At 49.1% G+C, this 20,538-nt stretch overlaps 1 protein-coding gene across 2 annotated transcripts in view; it reads left to right on the top strand.

Moving 5' to 3' along the window:
• LOC144688634 (cas scaffolding protein family member 4-like) overlaps positions 1 to 20,538 on the top strand; it is a 141,815-nt gene that overhangs the window by 113,918 nt on the left and 7,359 nt on the right. For both annotated transcript variants that reach the window (XM_078555436.1, XM_078555435.1), the window contains exons 3-6: positions 7,080 to 7,193; positions 12,558 to 12,686; positions 13,656 to 15,089; positions 18,215 to 18,295. In XM_078555436.1, the coding sequence (XP_078411562.1) occupies positions 7,080 to 7,193; positions 12,558 to 12,686; positions 13,656 to 15,089; positions 18,215 to 18,295 (1,758 nt within the window). The remainder of the gene's footprint in view (positions 1 to 7,079; positions 7,194 to 12,557; positions 12,687 to 13,655; positions 15,090 to 18,214; positions 18,296 to 20,538) is intronic.

The raw sequence follows: 20,538 nt of genomic DNA, 5'->3' as shown, positions 1-20,538 counted from the left end.
AGACTCGCTCACTCACACAGACTCACTCACTCACACACTCGCTCACTAACTCACTCACTCACACAGACTCACACTCTCACACTCGCTCACTCACTCACTCACACACACAGACTCGCTCACTCACACAGACTCACTCACTCACACAGACTCGCTCACTCACTCACACAGACTCGCTCACTCACTCACACAGACTCGCTCACTCACTCACACAGACTCGCTCACTCACTCACACAGACTCGCTCACTCACACAGACTCGCTCACTCACACACACAGACTCGCTCACTCACACACAGACTCGCTCACTCACACACTCGCTCACTAACTCACTCACTCACACACACAGACTCGCTCACTCACACAGACTCGCTCACTCGCTCACTCAGACTCACTCACAGACTCGCTCACTCACTCACAGACTCGCTCACTCACTCACATAGACTCGCTCACTCACACACTCTCAGACTCGCTCACTAACTCACTCACTCACTCGCACACACACTCGCTCACTCACACAGACTCGCTCACTAACTCACTCAGACTCACTCACTCAGACTCGCTCACTCACTCACAGACTCGCTCACTCACACAGACTCGCTCACTCACTCACACAGACTCGCTCACTCACTCACCCAGACTCACTCCCTCACCCAGACTCACTCCCCCACCCAGACTCACTCCCTCACCCAGACTCACTCCCTCACCCAGACTCACTCCCTCACACAGACTCACTCCCTCACACAGACTCACTCCCTCACACAGACTCACTCCCTCACACAGACTCACTCCCTCACAGTTTCACTCACTCAGGCACAGACTCCCACACTCGGACTCACTCCCACACTCGGACTCACTCCCACACTCGGACTCACTCCCACACTCGGACTCACTCCCACACTCGGACTCACTCCCACACTCGGACTCACTCCCACACTCGGACTCACTCCCACACTCGGACTCACTCCCACACTCGGACTCACTCCCACACTCGGACTCACTCCCTCACTCGGACTCACTCCCTCACTCGGACTCACTCCCTCACTCGGACTCACTCCCTCACACGGACTCACTCCCTCACACGGACTCACTCCCTCACACGGACTCACTCCCTCACACGGACTCACTCCCTCTCTCAGACTCACTCCCTCACAGTTTCACTCACTCGGGCACAGACTCCCACACTCGGACTCACTCCCACACTCGGACTCACTCCCACACTCGGACTCACTCCCACACTCGGACTCACTCCCACACTTGGACTCACTCCCTCACTCAGACTCACTCACTCACTCCCTCACAGACTCAGACTCACTCCCTCACACGGACTCACTCACTCAAATAGACTCATTCCCTCAGTCACTGACATAGACTCACTCCTTCACACAGACTCACTCACTCAGGCACAGACTCATTCCCTCACTCAGATTCACTCCCTCACTCAGACTCACTCACACAGACTCACTCACTCACACAGACTCACTCACTCACACAGACTCTCTCCAACACTCACTCATCCAGACTCACTCACTCACCCAGACTCACTCACTCACCCAGACTCACTCACTCACTCCGACTCACTCACTCACCCAGACTCACTCACTCACCCAGATTCACTCACTCACAAAGACTCACTCATTCACAAAGACTCACTCACTCACACAAACTTACTCAGTCACACAAACTCACACACTCACAACGACTCACTCACTCCCTCATACGGACTCACTCCCTCACACGGACTCACTCCCCCACACGGACTCACTCCCTCACACGGACTCACTCCCTCACACGGACTCACTCCCTCACTCACTGACACAGACTCACTCACACAAACAGACTCACTCAGACTCACTCCCTCACTCAGACTCACTCCCTCACTCAGACTCACTCCCTCACTCAGACTCACTGACTCACTCCCTCACTCAGACTCACTGACTCACCCACTCACACAGACTCACTCACTCAAACAGACTTACTGACTCACAGACTCACTCACTCAAACAGACTCACTCCCTCAGTCACTCACACAGACTCACTCCCTCACTCAGACTTACTGACTCACTCAGACTTACTGACTCACAGACTCACTCACTCAAACTGACTCACTCCCTCACTCACTCACACAGACTCACTCACTTAAACAGACTCTCTCACTCAAACAGACACACTCCGTCACTCAGACTCACTCCGTCACTCAGACTCACTCCGTCACTCAGACTCACATCCTCACTCAGACTCACACCCTCACTCAGACTCACACAGTCTCACTCACACACAGACTCTCTCACTCACTCACTCACTCACTCACACAGACTCACTCCCTCACTCAGACTCACTGACTCACAGACTCACTCACTCAAATAGACTCACTCCCTCAGTCACTCACAAAGACTCACTCACTTAAACAGACTCACTCACTCAAACAGACTCACTCACTCAAACAGACTCACTCACTCAAACAGACTCACTCACACACAAACAGACTCACTCAGACTCACTCCCTCACACAGCTTCACTCACTCACAGAGTCACTCACTCAGGCATGGACTCACTCCCACACTCAGAATCACTGACTCACACACTCACACAGACTCACTCACTCAAACAGACTCACTCCCTCAGTCGCTCACACAGACTCACTCCCTCACTTGGACTCACTCCCTCACTCGGACTCACTCACTCAAATAGACTCACTCCCTCAGTCACTCACACAGACTCACTCCTTCACACAGACTCACTCAAGCAGGCACAGACTCACTCCCTCACTCAGGCTCACTCATACACTCACTCCCTCACTCGGACTCACTCCCTCACTCGGACTCACTCGCACACTCGGACTCACTCCCACACTCGGACTCACTCCCACACTCGGACTCACTCCCACACTCGGACTCACTCCCACAATCGGACTCACTCCCTCTCTCAGACTCACCCCCTCATTCAGACTCACTCCCTCACAGTTTCACTCACTCAGGCACAGACTCCCACACTGGGACTCACTCCCACACTCGGACTCACTCCCACACTCGGACTCACTCCCTCACTCGGACTCACTCCCTCACTCGGACTCACTCCCTCACTCGGACTCACTCCCTCACTCGGACTCACTCCCTCACTCGGACTCACTCCCTCACTTGGACTCACTCCCTCACACGGACTCACTCCCTCACACGGACTCACTCCCTCACTCGGACTCACTCCCTCACACGGACTCACTCCCTCACACGGATTCACTCCCTCTCTCAGACTCACTCCCTCACAGTTTCACTCACTCAGGCACAGACTCCCACACTCGGACTCACTCCCACACTCGGACTCACTCCCACACTCGGACTCACTCCCACACTCGGACTCACTCCCACACTCGGACTCACTCCCTCACTCAGACTCACTCCTTCACTCAGACTCACTCACTCCCAAACTCAGACTCACTCCCTCACACGGACTCACACTCACACAGACTCACTCAAATAGACTCATTCCCTCAGTCACTGACATAGACTCACTCCTTCACACAGACTCACTCACTCAGGCACAGACTCATTCCCTCACTCAGACTCACTCCCTCACACAGACTCACTCCCTCACACACTCACTCCCTCACACAGACTCACTCCCTCACACAGATTCATTCCCTCACACAGATTCACTCCCTCCCTCAGACTCATCCGCTCATTCAGACTCACTCCCTCACAGTTTCACTCACTCCCTCCCTCTAACTCAATCCCTCCCTCGGACTCACTCCCTCCCTCGGACTCACTCCCTCCCTCGGACTCACTCCCTCCCCCGGTCTCACTCCCACACTTACTCACACAGACTCACTCACTCACACAGACTCACTCACTCACACAGACTCACTCACTCACACAGACTCACTCACTCACACAGACTCACTCACTCACTCAGACTCACTCACATAGTCTCACTCACTCACACAGACTCTCTCCCTCAGTCACTCACACAGACTCACTCACATACACTCGCTCACACAGTCTCACTCCCTCCCACAGACTCACTCACTCACACACTCACACAGTCTCACTCCCTCACTCAGACTCACTGACTCACACACTCACACAGACTCACTCACTCAAACAGACTCACTCCCTCACACAGACTCATTCCCTCACACAGACTCACTCCCTCACACAGACTCACTCCCTCACACAGACTCACTCCCTCACACAGACTCACTCCCTCACACAGACTCACTCCCTCTCTCAGACTCATCCCCTCACTCAGACTCACTCCCTCACAGTTTCACTCACTCAGGCACAGGTTCCCACACTCGGACAGTCCCACACTCGGATTCACTCCCACACTCGGACTCACTCCCTCACTCGGACTCACTCCCTCACTCGGACTCACTCCCTCACTCGGACTCACTCCCTCACACGGACTCACTCCCTCACACGGACTCACTCCCTCACACGGACTCAATCCCTCTTTTAGACTCACTCCCTCACAGTTTCACTCACTCAGGCACAGACTCCCACACTCGGACTCACTCCCACACTCGGACTCACTCCCACACTCGGACTCACTCCCACACTCAGACTCACTCCCACACTCGGACTCACTCCCTCACTCGGACTCACTCACTCACTCCCTCACTCAGACTCACTCACTCACTCCCTCACAGACTCACTCACTCCCAAACTCAGACTCACTCCCTCACACGGACTCACTCCCTCACACGGACTCACTCACTCACACAGACTCACTCACTCAAATAGACTCATTCCCTCAGTCACTGACATAGACTCACTCCTTCACACAGACTCACTCACTCAGGCACAGACTCATTCCCTCACTCAGATTCACTCCCTCACTCAGACTCACTCACCCAGACTCACTCACTCACCCAGACTCACTCACTCACCCAGACTCACTCACTCACTCACCCAGACTCACTCACTCACAAAGACTCACTCATTCACAAAGACTCGCTCACTCACACAAACTTACTCAGTCACACAAACTCACACACTCACAACGACTCACACTCCCTCACACAGACTCACTCCCTCATACGGACTCACTCCCTCACACGGACTCACTCCCTCACACGGACTCACTCCCTCACTCACTGACACAGACTCACTCACACAAACAGACTCACACAGATTCACTCCCTCACACAGATTCACTCCCTCACACAGATTCACTCCCTCACACAGATTCACCCCCTCACTCAGACTCACTCCATCACTCAGACACTCCCTCCCACAGACTCACTCCCTCTCACAGACTCACTCCCTCTCACAGACTCACTCCCTCTCACAGACTCACTCCCTCACACAGAATCACTCCCTCACACAGAATCACTCCCTCACACAGACTCACACCCTCACTCACTGACACAGACTCACTCACACACAAACTCACTCCCTCAGTCACTGACACAGACTCATTCCCTCACTCAGACTCACTCCCTCACTCGCTTACACAGACTCACTCCCTCACTCAGACTCACTCCCTCACTCACTGACACAGACTCACTCACACAAACAGACTCACACAGATTCACTCCCTCACACAGATTCACCCCCTCACACAGATTCACCCCCTCACTCAGACTCACTCCCTCTCACAGAATCACTCCCTCACACAGACTCACTCCCTCACTCACTGACACAGACTCACTCACACACAAACTCACTCCCTCAGTCACTGACACACTCATTCCCTCACTCAGACTCACTCCCTCACTCGCTTACACAGACTCACTCCCTCACTCACTGACACAGACTCACTCACACAAACAGACTCACACAGATTCACTCCCTCACACAGATTCACTCCCTCTCACAGATTCACTCCCTCTCACAGACTCACTCCCTCTCACAGACTCCCTCCCTCTCACAGACTCCCTCCCTCTCACAGACTCACTCCCTCTCACAGACTCACTCCCTCACACAGAATCACTCCCTCACACAGACTCACTCCCTCACTCACTGACACAGACTCACACACACAAACTCACTCCCTCAGTCACTGACACAGACTCATTCCCTCACTCAGACTCACTCCCTCACTCGCTCACACAGACTCACTCACTCACACGGACTCACTCCTCACACGGACTCACTCCCTCACTCACACACACTCACTCCCTCACTCACACAGACTCATTCACTCACAAAGACTCACTCACTCAAACAGACTCACTCCCTCAGTCACTCTCTCCCTCACTCGGACTCACTCCCTCACTCGGACTCACTCCCTCACTCGGACTCACTCACTCCCTCACACAAACTTCCCTGGCCCAGGAAGTAGCGACATTTTACCCCTGATGAGGAATGCAGGACGCTGTGAAGGTGCCAAGATTTGCTTCCTCACTCAGCCCTCTTGGATTCTCCAGTTGCCCCGAGCGGGGGTCCAGGCGGGCGCTGTTGCTGCAACTGCTGTTCCTTAGGGCCTACCAGCCACTCGCCATCTTGATCCCTGTGGTCCTCTGGGGGCTGGCACCTGGGCGAGAGGGCAAGAGAGAGACAAGCATGGTCAAAGGCGGTGCAGGAATGCACCACGGCCATCACTGCTCCTCCAATCACACACTCTCCCTCTCCCACATTTGCTGGTCACCGGTGAGCCTATCAGCACCACACACAGGAGAGAACTGGCCTGTGATTGGAGGAGCAACTCCTTGCAGCTCTGTCACTTCCACTTGCCTGTATTTTGACCAGTGAGTCCACAGGCCGGTTAGAGAGGCACAGTGGGCCAGATTGTGGCCCAGGGGCCATATGTTGGACAACCTTGGTGTAGAGGCTTTTACTCATCAGTGTTGTATTTAGCCATGGTTACAGTCATTGCCTATAAAATCATTGATGTGACATTTTGGAAAAGGGTTGTATGATTTGCTTATACAACAATGTACTTTGACATAACACCAGGGATACTGTGTAGTGTGGAGAGTGTAGAAAAGGTGATGGGAGACCCATTTCTCAGGACCCCATCACCCCAACACTGAAACAAATACAGGCATAAATGTGTCAACACTCATCTCCAGTTACACAGATTGTATGAGTAATGTATTTGCCTGTATTTCATGTCAACAATGGTTTACCTTTTTTATCTGTAGGTGTCTACACTTCCCAGAATGGGTCAGGCATCCACCCTTAGCTCAATGTCAGGACCTTATGCTGATGCGTACGATATCCCACCATCCCGTGTTCCTGGAATCCAGAGCAGTCAGGTATTGTAAAGAAATCCTACATGGACTACATAGGGTTACATAGAATATACAGCATAGAAAGAGGCCATTCAGCCCAACCAGCCCATACCAGTGTTTATGCCCCACTCAAGCCTCCTCCCATCTTCCCTCATTTAAACCTACCATTGTAACCATCTATTTATTTCTCCCTCATATACTTGTTGCGTTTCCCTTAAACACATTGACACTATTCGCTTCAAGTGCTACCTGTGGTACGAGTTCCACATTCTCACCATTCTTTGGGTGAAGGAGTTTCATCTGAATTCCCTATTTGATTTATTGGTGACTATCTTATCTCGATGGCCTCTAGTTATGCTCTGCCCCACAACAGGAAACATTCTCCCTGTAACCACTCTATCAAAACCTTTCGTAACTTTAAAGACCTCTATTACATCACCCCTCGGCTGTCTTTTTTCAAGAGAAGAGATCCAGCCTGTCAATCCTTTCCTGATAGGTATACCCAGTATTCCTGATAACCTGATTGTGTTTAGGTGAGACACCTTGGATATACAGACTGGGTAAAATGTTTTCGATGTTAAGAACATGTATGAATTTGATGGTTGTGACTCTGGGTTATAAACCAGAAGTTGTACAAACAACAGGTGATCCTCAATTATTTTTCTGAAGGCGCTGACTTTTGCTGTGTTTGGATCTACTGGTTGTCACTGATCTCTTATCCCTTACCCAAATGACCATTCTTTAGTTGTGAGCTTTTACCAGGAATTCAACCGTGGTAGCATCACAGTGGACTCCAATCTTGATCTCATTCAAATGTATGTGGTGTCCAGCAAGAAGCATTGGATAATGATCAGTAATTGTTGAGTTTTCCACTCCCAGGCATGCGGCACCTTGTGACCACAGCTAATTTAGTGCAGTTTGGGGATCAAAGTCCTTGAATGGTTAAACTCTTGGGGCGTTAACATTGCTTAGTATTGAACAAAATCAAACTAAAGCCAAGCAGAATGGAGCATAGCAAGCACAAAGACACAATTGATAAGCAACTCGTTTGAGAAACAGATTTAAATTTATGGAAATCTCTTCCAATTAACGTTTGAATCTTATTAGTTCTAAACGGTTTTCTGATCTCAGTGCTCAACCTCTTGCACAGATAATTTATGCACATTCTTGAACTTGACATTTCTCAAGGGTTTGACTTCAGTCAATTTATTGTCAGTGGTATTTGTGTTTGTCAGAGGGCAGTGTCTCCAAATTTTCACAAAGTGAGGCCCAGGCTCGCTGCCGCCATTGGGATGAGGAACAGGAGGTAGGAGGCGTCATGGGGAGTGAGGGTTACATGAGGAGGACAGCCACCCTGGAGGTGGCCTAGGGGAAGGTTGCCTCATGAGCTGATCACTCAGTACACGGTGTGGGGAAGGGGGGGGAGATAAGAAAAGATGCAGAACTTAGGAAAGCTGCTTGTTCCACAGACCATCTGCTCCAGCACTCCTGCCTCTCGGTCAGAAGGTCATAGGTTCAAGTCCCACTAACAACTAACAAATACAATGATAAAGATTGGGCCCCCTTGTGGGGCGGGAGAGGGGAAACCCAGGACAGAGGAGTGGAAAGGTATCCAAGGGCAGTGGGGAGGGGTGACTGTTGGGTGGGAAGGGGGTAACTGAGAGGACCAGCAGGGGAAAGTGAGGGCTGGGAAGAGGGGTAACTGAGGGTGGGGGGTGTAATTGAGGGAGGAGGTGAAGAGGTAACAGGGCAGGAGAGAGGCAACTGAGGATGGGGAGAAGAGTAACCCCGGGTTCAGGAAACTGAAGGGGGAGTGAGGTGCAACTGAGGGTGGGATGGGGGGCAACTGAGGCCAGGAAAGAGGAGTAAGTGAGGGTGGGGAAGTAGGATAACTGAAGTTGGAGAGAGGGGTAACCGTGGGTGGGGAGAGAAGTAACTGAGGGTGGAGAGAAGTAACCGAGGGTGGGGGAGAGGGGTAACCGAGAGCTGTGAGAGGGGTAACTGAAGGTGGGGAGAGGAGTAACTCAGGGAAAGACAGAGGTATCTGAGAATGAGAGAGGTGTTTGTGGAAGAGGGGAACCAGAGGTGGGAGGAGCTTCAATTCCACTAGTACCTAATGGTAACTCACTGAAATTGAACTGATAACTCTCTGAATAATAACAGTAATATTGCCATTTGCATATGGACTGTCATAGATGTAATGCCATTATCCTATTTGCAGCTAGTAGTAATCCAAAAGCTGCTGATATTCACCCTGTAATTGGACTCTGAATCTCCCTGCACTACACTGGGTCAATGAGTCAATGCCACTTTTAACAAGTCTCACTCTCTCCCTCTCGAGGATAGCGGGGATCATTCATGGGGCACTGCAGAAATTTCCCCATATGCAATCTGACTATACCAGTTAGCAAAAAACATTCTTTAGGCTGACGGTGAGTAAAGATATTCAATGACACAAGAACTAACAACAACAACTTATATAGCACCTTAAATGTAATGAAGCATCCCAAGGTGCCTCACACGGGCATTATAAAACAAAATTTGACACTGAACCACTTGAGATGTTAAGAACGACGATCAAAAGCTTGATCAAAGAGGTACATTTTAAAGAGTTTCTTAAAGGAAGAGAGGGAGATAGAGGCTTAGGGAGGGAATTCTAGAGCTTAGGCCATGGCAGCTGAAGGGACTGCTGCCAATAATGGAGCGATTAAAATCAGGGATGTTCAAAAGCCCAGAATTGGAGCAACATGAAGATTTTGGGGAGTTATGGGTCTGGAGGAGATACAGAGATATGGCTGGGCCGGGTCAGGGAAGAATTTGAAAATATGGATGAGAATTTTAAAACAAAGACATTGCTTAATCAGGAGCCAGTGTAGATAAGTGAGCATAAGCAATGTGGTTGAATGGGACTTGCTGTAAGGGCACAGGCAGCAGATGACCTCGTTTGTATAAGGTAAGTGCAATACCTTTGCATTGCTTGGTTGTGTGGACAGCTCATCTTTACACGGTTAAAACGCTGGAGCCTTCTACCAAGCGCCATCAACACTGTTTCAAGAGGTTCATCACCTACACAGGACCATTAGGGATGTTCAATAAGTATCACCCTGGCAGCATCCTGAAGCGAAATGTATGTTTGAAAAAATAATTGTGAAACTATATCAGTCAGAGTGGGAAAGTCCAAAATTATTTCTGAAGTGATGGAAGTGCTATAATGAGGAAACATTTTTTCATGCAGTGTGCGGTTAAGCCTGGAATGCACTGCCTGAGAGTGTGGCGGAGGCATGTTCAATTGTGGCATTCAAGAGGGATTTGGATCGTTATCTGTAAAGGAAGAAAATGCAGGGCATATTGTATGTGAAAGGCCTATTTTCACCACTTAGGAAGTTAAGGATAGTATCAAATTAAAAGAAAAGACATAAAATGTGGCAAAGATTGATGGTGAGCCAGAGGATTTGGAAAGTTTTAAAAACCAAAAAAAATTACCAAAATAAATAGGGAGAAAATAAACTTTGAGGGAAAACTAGCAAGTAATATAAAAATGGACAGTAAGAGCTTCTTTAAATAAATAAAGGAAGAGAGAGACCAAAGTGAACATAGGCTCCTTACAGAGTGAGGCTGGGGAAATAATAATGGGGAACCAGTAAATGGCAGGGAAGTTGAATAAATACTTTGCATCAGTCTTCATGGTAGAAGACACCAATAGCATTCCAAAAATACTAAATAATCAAGGGGCAAAAGAGCGGGAGGAAATAAAAACAATAACTAGCACTAGAGAAAAAGTACTAGGGAAACTAATGGGGCTAAAGGCTGATAAGTCCCCTGGAAGTAGCTACAGAGATACTGGTAGTAATCTTCCAAGAATTCTTAGATTCTGGAAAAGTCCGAGAGAGTTGGAAAACTGCCAATGTAACACCCTCATTCAAAAAGGGAGGGAGACAAAAACAGGTAACTATAGGCCAGTTAGCTTAAAATCCGTCATTGGGAAAATGTTAGAGTCTATTATATAGGATATAATAGCAGAGCATTTAGAATTACATAATCTAATCAAGCAGAGTCAGCATGGCTTCATGAAGGGGAAATCATGCCTAACAAATTTATTAGAATTCTTTGAGGAGGTAATTGGCAAGATAGATAAAGGGGAACCAGTAGATGTAATATATTTGGATTTCCAAAGGTGTTCCATAAGGTACCGCACGTAAGGCTACTTAATAAGATTAGAGCCCATGGTGTTGGGGGTAGTATGTCAGCATGGATAGAGGATTGGCTAACTAATAGAAGACAGAGAGTTGGGATAAGGGGGGCATTTTCAGGATGGCAACCTGTAACTAGTGAAGTGCCACAGGGATCAGTGCTGGGCCTCAATTATTTACAATATATATTAATTACTTAGATGGGGGAAGTGAATGTACTATTGCCAAATTTGCAAATGATACAAAAATAGGTGGGAAGGCAAGTGGTGAGGATGACACAAGGAGTCAACAGAGGGATATGGACAGGTTAAGTGAGTGGGCAAAAACTTGGCAGATGGAATATAATGTGGGAAAATGTGAGGTTATGCACTTTGGCAGGAAGAATAGAGGAGCTGAATATTATTTAAATGGAGAAAGACTGCAGAAGGCTACAGCACAGAGGGATTTGGGGGTCCTCGTGGAAGAATCCCAAAAAGCTAACATACAAGTTCAGCAGGTAATAGGGAAGGCAAATGGAATGTTGGTCTTTATTTCAAAGAGAATGGAGTATAAAAATAGGGAAGTCTTACTAAAACTATACAAGGCACTAGAATGCCACACCTAGAATACTGTGAACATTTTTGTCCCCTTATCTAAGGAAAGATATACTGGCATTGGAGACAGTCCAGAGAAGGTTCACTAGGTTGATCCCGGAGGGATTTTCTTATGAGGAAAGGTTGAGTAAGTTAGGCCTGTACTCACTGGAGTTTAGAAGAATGAGGGGCGACCTTACTGAAACATATAAGATTCTTAGGGGGCTTGACAGGGTAGATGCTGAGAGGTTGCTTCCCCTTGTGGGAGAGGTTAGGACCAGAAGGCATAATCTCAGAGTAAGGGGTCACCCATTTAAAGATGAGGAGGAATTTCTTCTCTCAGAGGGTAGTCAACCTGTGGAATTCTTCACTGCAGAGGGCTGTAGAGACTGGGTCGCTAAGTATATTGAAGGCTGAGATAGACAGATTTTTAATCAGTCAGGGGATCAAGGGTTATGGAGAAGAGGCAGGAAAGTTGGGTTAAAGATTATCAGATCAGCCATGATCTCATTGAATGGCAGAGCAGACTCGATGGGCCGAATGGCCTACTTCTGCTCCTACATCATATAGTCTTATGTAGTCGCTCTTGTCAAATAGCAGCACTTTACAAATATATTTTCCAATAGGCGTTTGGCAGTCCTGGAACAGCAAGGAAATATTCAATGTTCCAAACGGATGCTGAGAGGAGTCTAATCCAGCAGCTGTACGACATTCCATTGAGTTTCGAGAGGCCCAGAGCTACAACCCAGCAGCAGGTAAAAAGAAAGGCTTGTATTTATATCGCATCTGATCGTGCCTTTGAGAAAGAGCCCACACTGTCTCACTTGGATTGTTTCTGTAAAGTAAAGTCACGGCTTCAGGGTGTCCCGAGGAGGCTGGCAATCAAAAATACCTTTGAAATGTAGTCAGCGTTGTTTTGTTGGAAAGGCAGCAGCCAGCTTGAACAGCAAGATCCCACAAGCAGGACCATGAGAGTAACCAGACTGTCTGTTTTAATAATGTTGGGCAGGACACTGGGGAGAACTCTCTCCTGCTCTTCTTTCAGTAGTGGTCATGGGGCCTTTCACTTCCATTTGAGAGGGTGGATAGGGCCTGGGTTTTCTGTCTCACCTCTGACAGTGCAGCAGTAATGTACCGAAGCATCAGGCGAGATTTTGGGTTCAGATCTCTGGAGTGGGACTTGAACCCACAACATTCTGGCGTACAGGCCCAGTGCTGCCAACAGAGCCAAGCAATTATCCACTTACTCAGTGTGAAAGAAAGCACTGTGGATGCTGAAAATCTGAAAATGAAATTTCTGAAGATACTCAGCAGATCTGGCAGCTTCTGAGGAGAGAGAAACAAGAGTTAACATAATTGTTGTTACTAGAGTGCAAGTCCAAAAGCACTGGCTGCCTCCACTGGCACCTCTTGCTGGAGATAGTGGTTGCCAGCCGGGTATTTCCTCATGAGGGGCATTACAATTAGATGTGATTTGATCCTGGACTGACCATCGGTATCAGAGTTGCCTTACAACAGGAGTCACTCAAGAATGACCATAAGTGAGGAATCCTTGGTAGTCTGGTTTCTCTCTAGGCTGGGAGAACTGAAGTCAATTACGTTGCCCCTACACTAAGAGAGATTGGTTAACTCAGCACAAGTTGGAGAGGATGGGGCCCTAGCTGGGAGAGCTCACTCATGGAGAACGCTTCTAAAGATGTGTGTGTCTATGGTTTGTTTTCTAGGTGTATGACGTCCCTCCAAGTGTGTGCAGAGATGGGCCAAAGAGAGACAGCGCCTATGACGTCCCCCCGTCATATGGAAGGGAGCCTCAGGGAATACCGATCGGGCCGTACTGCACTCTGCCAGCTCCACGCAAGCTCAGCTGGGATGGTTCCAGAGCTTTAAAACAATCGCTCTACGATGTGCCGCCATCGAGGGATGAGGCTGCCTTCCCAAGGGAAGCTCTTTATGATGTTCCTCCCACCAAGGGTGGAGCCGCAGGCTCGGGTCTCCCTAATCACGGCACGCTGCCGACCAGACTGCACACTGGCCCCCTGAGCCAGCCTCTGTACGACATACCACCCTCAAAGAGTTCCCCTTCCTCCAGCCAGTCGCTTTATGACATTCCCCCGTCACGCGAACACGCAGCCTCCAACCAAGGTAACCGTCTGTCAAAACTTTCCGAAATTTATGACGTTCCAGTGAACATTCCAAAACCCACTCTGGACTGGACAAGCCCCACTCAGCAAAACATTTATGATCTGCCAAGGATATCTCCACCAGCCAGTGTGAAAGACACAGCCAACATGAGGAAGCTGGGTGAGCCCGTGTACGATGTCCCCCCGCAAGTCTCCAGAGATGTTCAAATTATGCAGGAGAGAGTCAACACTTCCAGTGCCGAGAACAGACAGAGTGTTGTACCCACCACTTTGGGCACTCCTCCAGGCCCTGCTGTGCCCGAGCCTGCCAAGGAAATAACACTGGACGTCGAATTGGCCATTGGGAGGTTGGTACAGCTACAGCAACAGGTAGCCAGCTCGGTAGCCAGCATAATGGTCTTTGTCAGCCGAACTTGGAGGTTCCAGGACCATCTGGAAGAGAACCTTACTGAGATCCACTCTACAGCAGACAACGTCATGAAATGCCTGGGCACTTTCATGGACTTTGTACGGGGGGTGAAAGTCAATGCCACACGCCTGACAGACAGCAACCTCCAGAACCGGCTGTACAAGCAATTACAGATTTTGGAGGACTCGTACCAGATCATGGTGGAGACCACTCAAGTGCTGAGTGCCTGTGACTGGTCCCTCAGCGTTCTGGTGATGAGCAAACCCCAAGCAAACCCTGATGACCTTGACCGCTTCATCATGGTAACCCGGACCATTCCAGATGACGTTAAGCGACTTACATCCATAATAATTGCAAATGGGAAGCTTCTCTTCAACCAGGCACAGAGGCAGGAAGGACAGTGTCAGAAGCAAACCCCTTCAACACTGGGCCAACAGCAAGCCATCAATAACAATCACTCTCCTTTCCAGAGAAAGGGCAGCGGGATCATTATTAAACAGAAAGCTCCACTGCCCACACCTCCAAGGAAAGAACTTAATTTAAAACCAAGCAACTCGCTAATTGCCAAGAAAACTCACATAGAAGACTGTGATTATGTCCAGTTACAGGTTAGTACATTAACAGGAGCTATCACAATCTCAGATTGAGGACAGTCCCAGTCTAACTGTATTTTCTGCTCTGCTATCACCATCTGCTGGGGGAGGGCAGATACTGCACCCACCCCAACATTTTGTTTGGCAGAATCTTCCCACTCTCCCAGGGGCTGTATTTAAATATTAGTAGGCTCCCTGGGATCCGGTTTAAACTACACTAACTCCGACTTGGATTGACCAGGCACACTGAACCATTGCCCAATGCTCTCTTAATACACACTCTATCTGCGGCCACACGTGCCTTTTACCCACTGCTGACCTCATTGGCCCTGTCAGCTGATGCCAGCTCTGATTCACTCAGCCGCTTTCTCAGGCACGAACTGTCTGCTGCTGGTGCCCTCCCTCCTCCTGCCCCTCTCCCGGGCACTCCCTCCTCCTGCCTCTCTCCCGGGCCCTCCCTCCACAATCCCTCTCCCGGGCCCTCCCTCCACAATCCCTCTCCCGGGCCCTCCCTCCACAGCCCCTCTCCCAGGCCCTCCCTCCACAACCCCTCCCTCCACAGCCCCTCTCCCAGGCCCTCCCTTCACAACCCCTCCCTCCACAGCCCCTCTCCCGGGCCCTCCCTCCACAACCCCTCCCTCCACAGCCCCTCTCCCGGGCCCTTCCTCCACAGCCCCTCTCCCGTGCCGTCCCTCCTCAGCCCCTCTCCTGGGTCCTCCCTCCACAACCCCTCTCCCGGGCCCTTCCTCCACAGCCCCTCTCCGGGGCCGTCCATCCACAGCCTCTCTCCCGGGCCTTCCCTCCACAGCCCTTCTCCCGGGCCCTCCCTCACAGCCCCTTTCCTGGGTCCCCCCTCCACAACCCCTCCCTCCACAGCCCCTCGCCTATGCTGTCCCTACTCAGCCCCTCTGTCGGGCCCTCCCTCCTCCCTCAACCCTCCACCCTCCACAGCCCCTCTCCCAGGCCCTCCCTCCACAGCCCCTCTCCTGGGCACCTCCCTCCTCCCTCCACAGCCCCTCTCCTAGGCCCTCCCTCCTCCCTCCACAGCCCCTTTCCTGGGCTCTCCTTCCGCAGCCCCTCTCCTGGGCGCACCCTCCTCCCTCCACAGCCCCTCTCCTGGGCCCTCCCTCCTCCCTCAGCCCCTCTCCTGGGCCCTCCCTCCTCCCTCCACAGCCCCTCACTGCCCCTTCCCCACCCCAGCCCCTCACCGCCCATCTCCCAGGCCCTCATCGAGCATCACTCCTGTCTCTGGTCCTTGTGAGGCATGTTCCAACAGTGGCGGTGTTCAGTTATTTCAGAGTGCCAAAATAACACTGTATTACACTACATGAACAACAGCCTCCATGTCTTCCACATCACAACCAGATTTTGCAAAATTCTCATGCGTGAACACGTGAAGATATTTGCAGTCTGGGAAATATGTGCAGCAAAACGTAACTTTATAAGCAGAGTTTACTGACTGCCATTTGGGTTGTTTCTACGGCAGCTACGTGGAACTCTGATCCAGAGAGAATTCCATAAATCTACTTCAGTTTTTTTTGGACAGATTTGTATTTTAATAATCAGAACTCTTCAATCACTGGATGTGACATCACAGGCAAAGCAATTCTACCTGTGGGAAATGCACCCTCTGCAGCTGTGATGTCACCAAGCTCAGTGTTTAAATATTCACTCACTCCAAAGGATCAGGATCCCAATTAAATTTCGACCGACTCCCAGGAGTCCCTTTCTCCCCTGTAACAGTCGCCACGCTTCAAAAAAATACTTCATTGGCTGCAAAGCACTTTGGGATGCCCAGTGGTCATGGAAAGTGCTACGTAAATGCAAGTCTTTCTTTTCTCCTTGAAATACTGCCACATTCCCAGGGTCCCCTTTAAATAAATATTGACACAGTCCCAGGAACTCACTTTAGATTTTAATACAATCCCAGGAAGTTGCTGTTCTGTCAAAAGACAGTGTCAGGTACCTGAAGGAGCACAGTGCCCTGGTGCAGAATTTATTTAAACACTGGACTGTCTGATGATGTTGGCTAGGAATGCCCAGGCTTGTCTTACGTTAATGCAGCAAAGCCTCACAAGCCACAATTCAATTCTATCTTGATGCTAATGGTCTTTTGATTAAGGATCTATCCAGGGATCAGTCTTTCTAAAATTATAGGCTCTTGAAATTCAAAAAAACAAATATGAAATATGAACAGAAATGGAACTGAGCTCCTGTTCCTGGTGGCTGGGGTGAGCACACCCCTTGTTTAGATGATACGTAAGGATGTTTTACACTGGACCAATTTACTGCTGTAAGGATTACAGCCCATTGCTATTACAATTCACTTACAAATGATTTATTTGAACACAAACTGTATTTTGAAAGTACATTTGAGATGTCATGTTTGTGAGGAGAAATCCTACCAGAAATGTCAATTCTGGAGAATTCCTAACAGTTGCAAGTTGTGGGGGGAAATGCACTAACTCCAAGAAGCCAGAGTAAGATGGCTGCTTCACCCGAATTAGAGTGGAGAGTGTAACACTGTTTTGGGAGCGGGATGGGTAGCTGAAGTATAATTTTTTTTGTATATGTATCCATTCTCAGCTTGTGAGTGTCACTGGCTGGGCCAGCATTTATTGCCCATCCCTAATTGCCCTTGAGAAGGTGATGGTGAGCTGCCTTCTTGAACCGCTGCAGTCCATGTGGTGTAGGTGCACCCACAGTGCTGTTAGGGAGGGAGTTCTAGGATTTTGACCCAGCGACAGTGAAGGAACGGCGATATATTTCCAAGTCAGGATGGTGAGTGACTTGGAGGGGAACTTGGAGGTCATGGTGTTCCCATGTATCTGCTGCCCTTGTCCTTCTAGGTGGTAAAGGTCACGGGTTTGGAAGGTGCTGTCGAAGAAGTAGCAGATGGACTGCAGACTCAAGAAGTAGTGATCCTGATAGCTTCTGCAATTCAGCTGCCCACTTGGCCAACTTAAAGATCATGTCCCTGTAGCCATGCAGCTGGGCCTGCCTGTTGAAAGGTACTCCTCGAGCAGGCCACAGGCTGGTGCTGGCAGTTGTGAGGCCTTGACCAAAGGTCTCTCTGAGTGGGCCTCTTGCGGGGCCATGAGTAACAGTCTCCTGATAATCTCGCTGATGTTTCCCTGCAGCGGAAAGAGGAATTCGAAAGACAGGAGAAGGAGAGCATCAAGCAAAAAGAGAGAGAAAGTTTCAAACAGAAAAACCAACAGGTAACTGCCCAGCTCTCACTGGGATTATGTAAAGTACATTTTTCTTAAACTAAATTTGCACTGTTAATGATTTTAAAAACTTCTTCAGCAAGTAAAACATCAGAGGTGTTCTCATTAAAATATTTTTATGGTCACATTAGGCAGTCAGCCTTTATTTTCAGTGCTAGAGGGCTAACCATGGCGAACAGATTTCAACATTCATGGTGGACGTTCATCGCCAGTTCTTGCTGGACCACTATCAGGTTCTGCTCTTCTCTGTCAAACCTTTTTAGAATGCAGGATGCTGGGTCCCTCTTCTCCACTGCCTCTTAAACCCCTCTCCCCTGCCTCCTCCACCTCACCCCCAACAACAAGTTGGAGGGGCCGATGAATTCCCTTGTCATGAGGATTGATCAGCTGCCTCTGCTGCTTCCCTTCTCTCTCCTTGCCCACCAGGCCAAACTTTTCTGAAGGCTTCCCCCTATGACAGCCTAAAGCTCTCATCTTTCTCTTGTTTCCATACATGGCATAGTATTTACAACACAGAAACACAACTATTTTGTCCAAAAGGTCTGTACTGGTGTTTAAGCTCCAAAAGAGTCTCCTCCCCACCCCTCTTCATCTAACACCATCAATGTATCCTTCCATTCATTAATCCCGCCTGTGTGTATTCAACTTTCCCTTAAACGCATCTATGCTATTCACTTCAACAATTCAATATTTTTCTTTATTCATTCTGGGATGTGGGCATCGCTGGCTAGGCCAGTATTTATTGCCCATCCCTAATTGTCCTTGAGATGGTGGTGATGAGCCGCCTTCTTGAAGGGTTGCAGTCCATGTGGTGTAGGTACACCCACAGTGCTGGGAGGGAGTTCCAGGATTTTGACCCAGCGACAGTGAAGGAACAGTGATATATTTCCAAGTTAGAACGGTGAGTGACTTGGAGGGAAACTTCCAGATGGTGGTGCTCCTACCTATCTGCTGTTCTTATCCTTCAAGATGGTAGTAGTCGTGGGTTTGGAAGGTGCTGTCGAAGGAGCCTTGGTGAATTCCTGCAGTGCATCTTGTAGATGGTACACACTGCTGCCACTATTCATTGGTGGTGGAGGGAGTGAATGTTTTATGAATGGGGTGCCAATCAAGCAGGCTGCTTTGTCCTGGATGGTGTCAAGCTTCTTGAGTGTTGTTGGAGCTGCACTCATCCAGGCAAGTGGAGAGTATTCCATCACATTCCTGACTTGTGCCTTGTAGAAGGTGGGCAGGCTTCGGGGAGTCAGAAGGAGAGTTACTCGTCATAGGATTCCTAGCCTCTGACTTGCTCTTGTAGTCACAGTTTTTATATGGCTAGTTCAGTTAAGTTCAGTTTCTGGTCAAAGGTAACTTCCAGGATGTTGATATTGGGGGATTTGTTGATGGTAATGCCTTTGAATGTCAAAGGGCGATGGTTAGATTCTCTCTTGGTCATTGCCTGGCACTTGTATGGCACGAATGTTACTTGCCACTTGTCAGCCCCAGCCTGGATATTGTCCAGGTCTTGCTGCATTTGGACATGGGCTGCTTCAGTATCTGAGGAGTTGCAAATGGTGCTGAACATTGTGCAATCATCAGTGAACATCCCCACTTCTGATCTTATGATGGAAGGAAGGTCATTGATGAAGCAGCTGAAGATGTTTGGGCCAAGGACATATTGTAATGATTCCACATTCTAAGCACTCTCTGAGTAAGAGGTTATTTCTGAATTCCCTATCGGTTTTATTAGTGACTATCGTATATTGGTGTATCCTGGTTCTGGTCTTGCCCGCGAGTAAAAGCATCTTCTCTATGTCTACCCTACCAAAATCTTTTATAATGTTCAGAATCTCTGTTAGGTCACCCTTCAGTTTTCTCTTTTCTAGAGAAAAGAGCTCTAGCCCATTCAATTTTTCCTAACACGTATAACCCCTCAGTTCTGGTAACATTCTCGTAAACATTTTTTGCACCTTCTCCAGTGCCTCTATCTCCTTTTAGCAGTATGGAGATCAGAACTGTGCACAGTATTCCAATTGTGGTCTAACCATGGTTCTTTACAAATTTAACATAGCTTCTCTGCTTTTCAATTCAATCCCTCTAGAAATGAACCTCAGCATTTTGTTAGTTTTTTTATGGCCTTATGAACCTGTCACTATTATTATTGATATGTATTTTCAGTCCCAGTGCATCTGTCCCTCTGCCCGATTTAAACACTTACTTTCTAAAGAGTACGCGGCCTCATCTAAAGAGAATGT

This window comes from Cetorhinus maximus, chromosome 13 (genome assembly GCF_964194155.1).
Source record: "Cetorhinus maximus chromosome 13, sCetMax3.hap1.1, whole genome shotgun sequence".
In the NCBI taxonomy this organism is placed as follows: Eukaryota; Metazoa; Chordata; class Chondrichthyes; order Lamniformes; family Cetorhinidae; genus Cetorhinus; species Cetorhinus maximus.
This window is presented reverse-complemented; position numbering and strand designations above follow the sequence as displayed.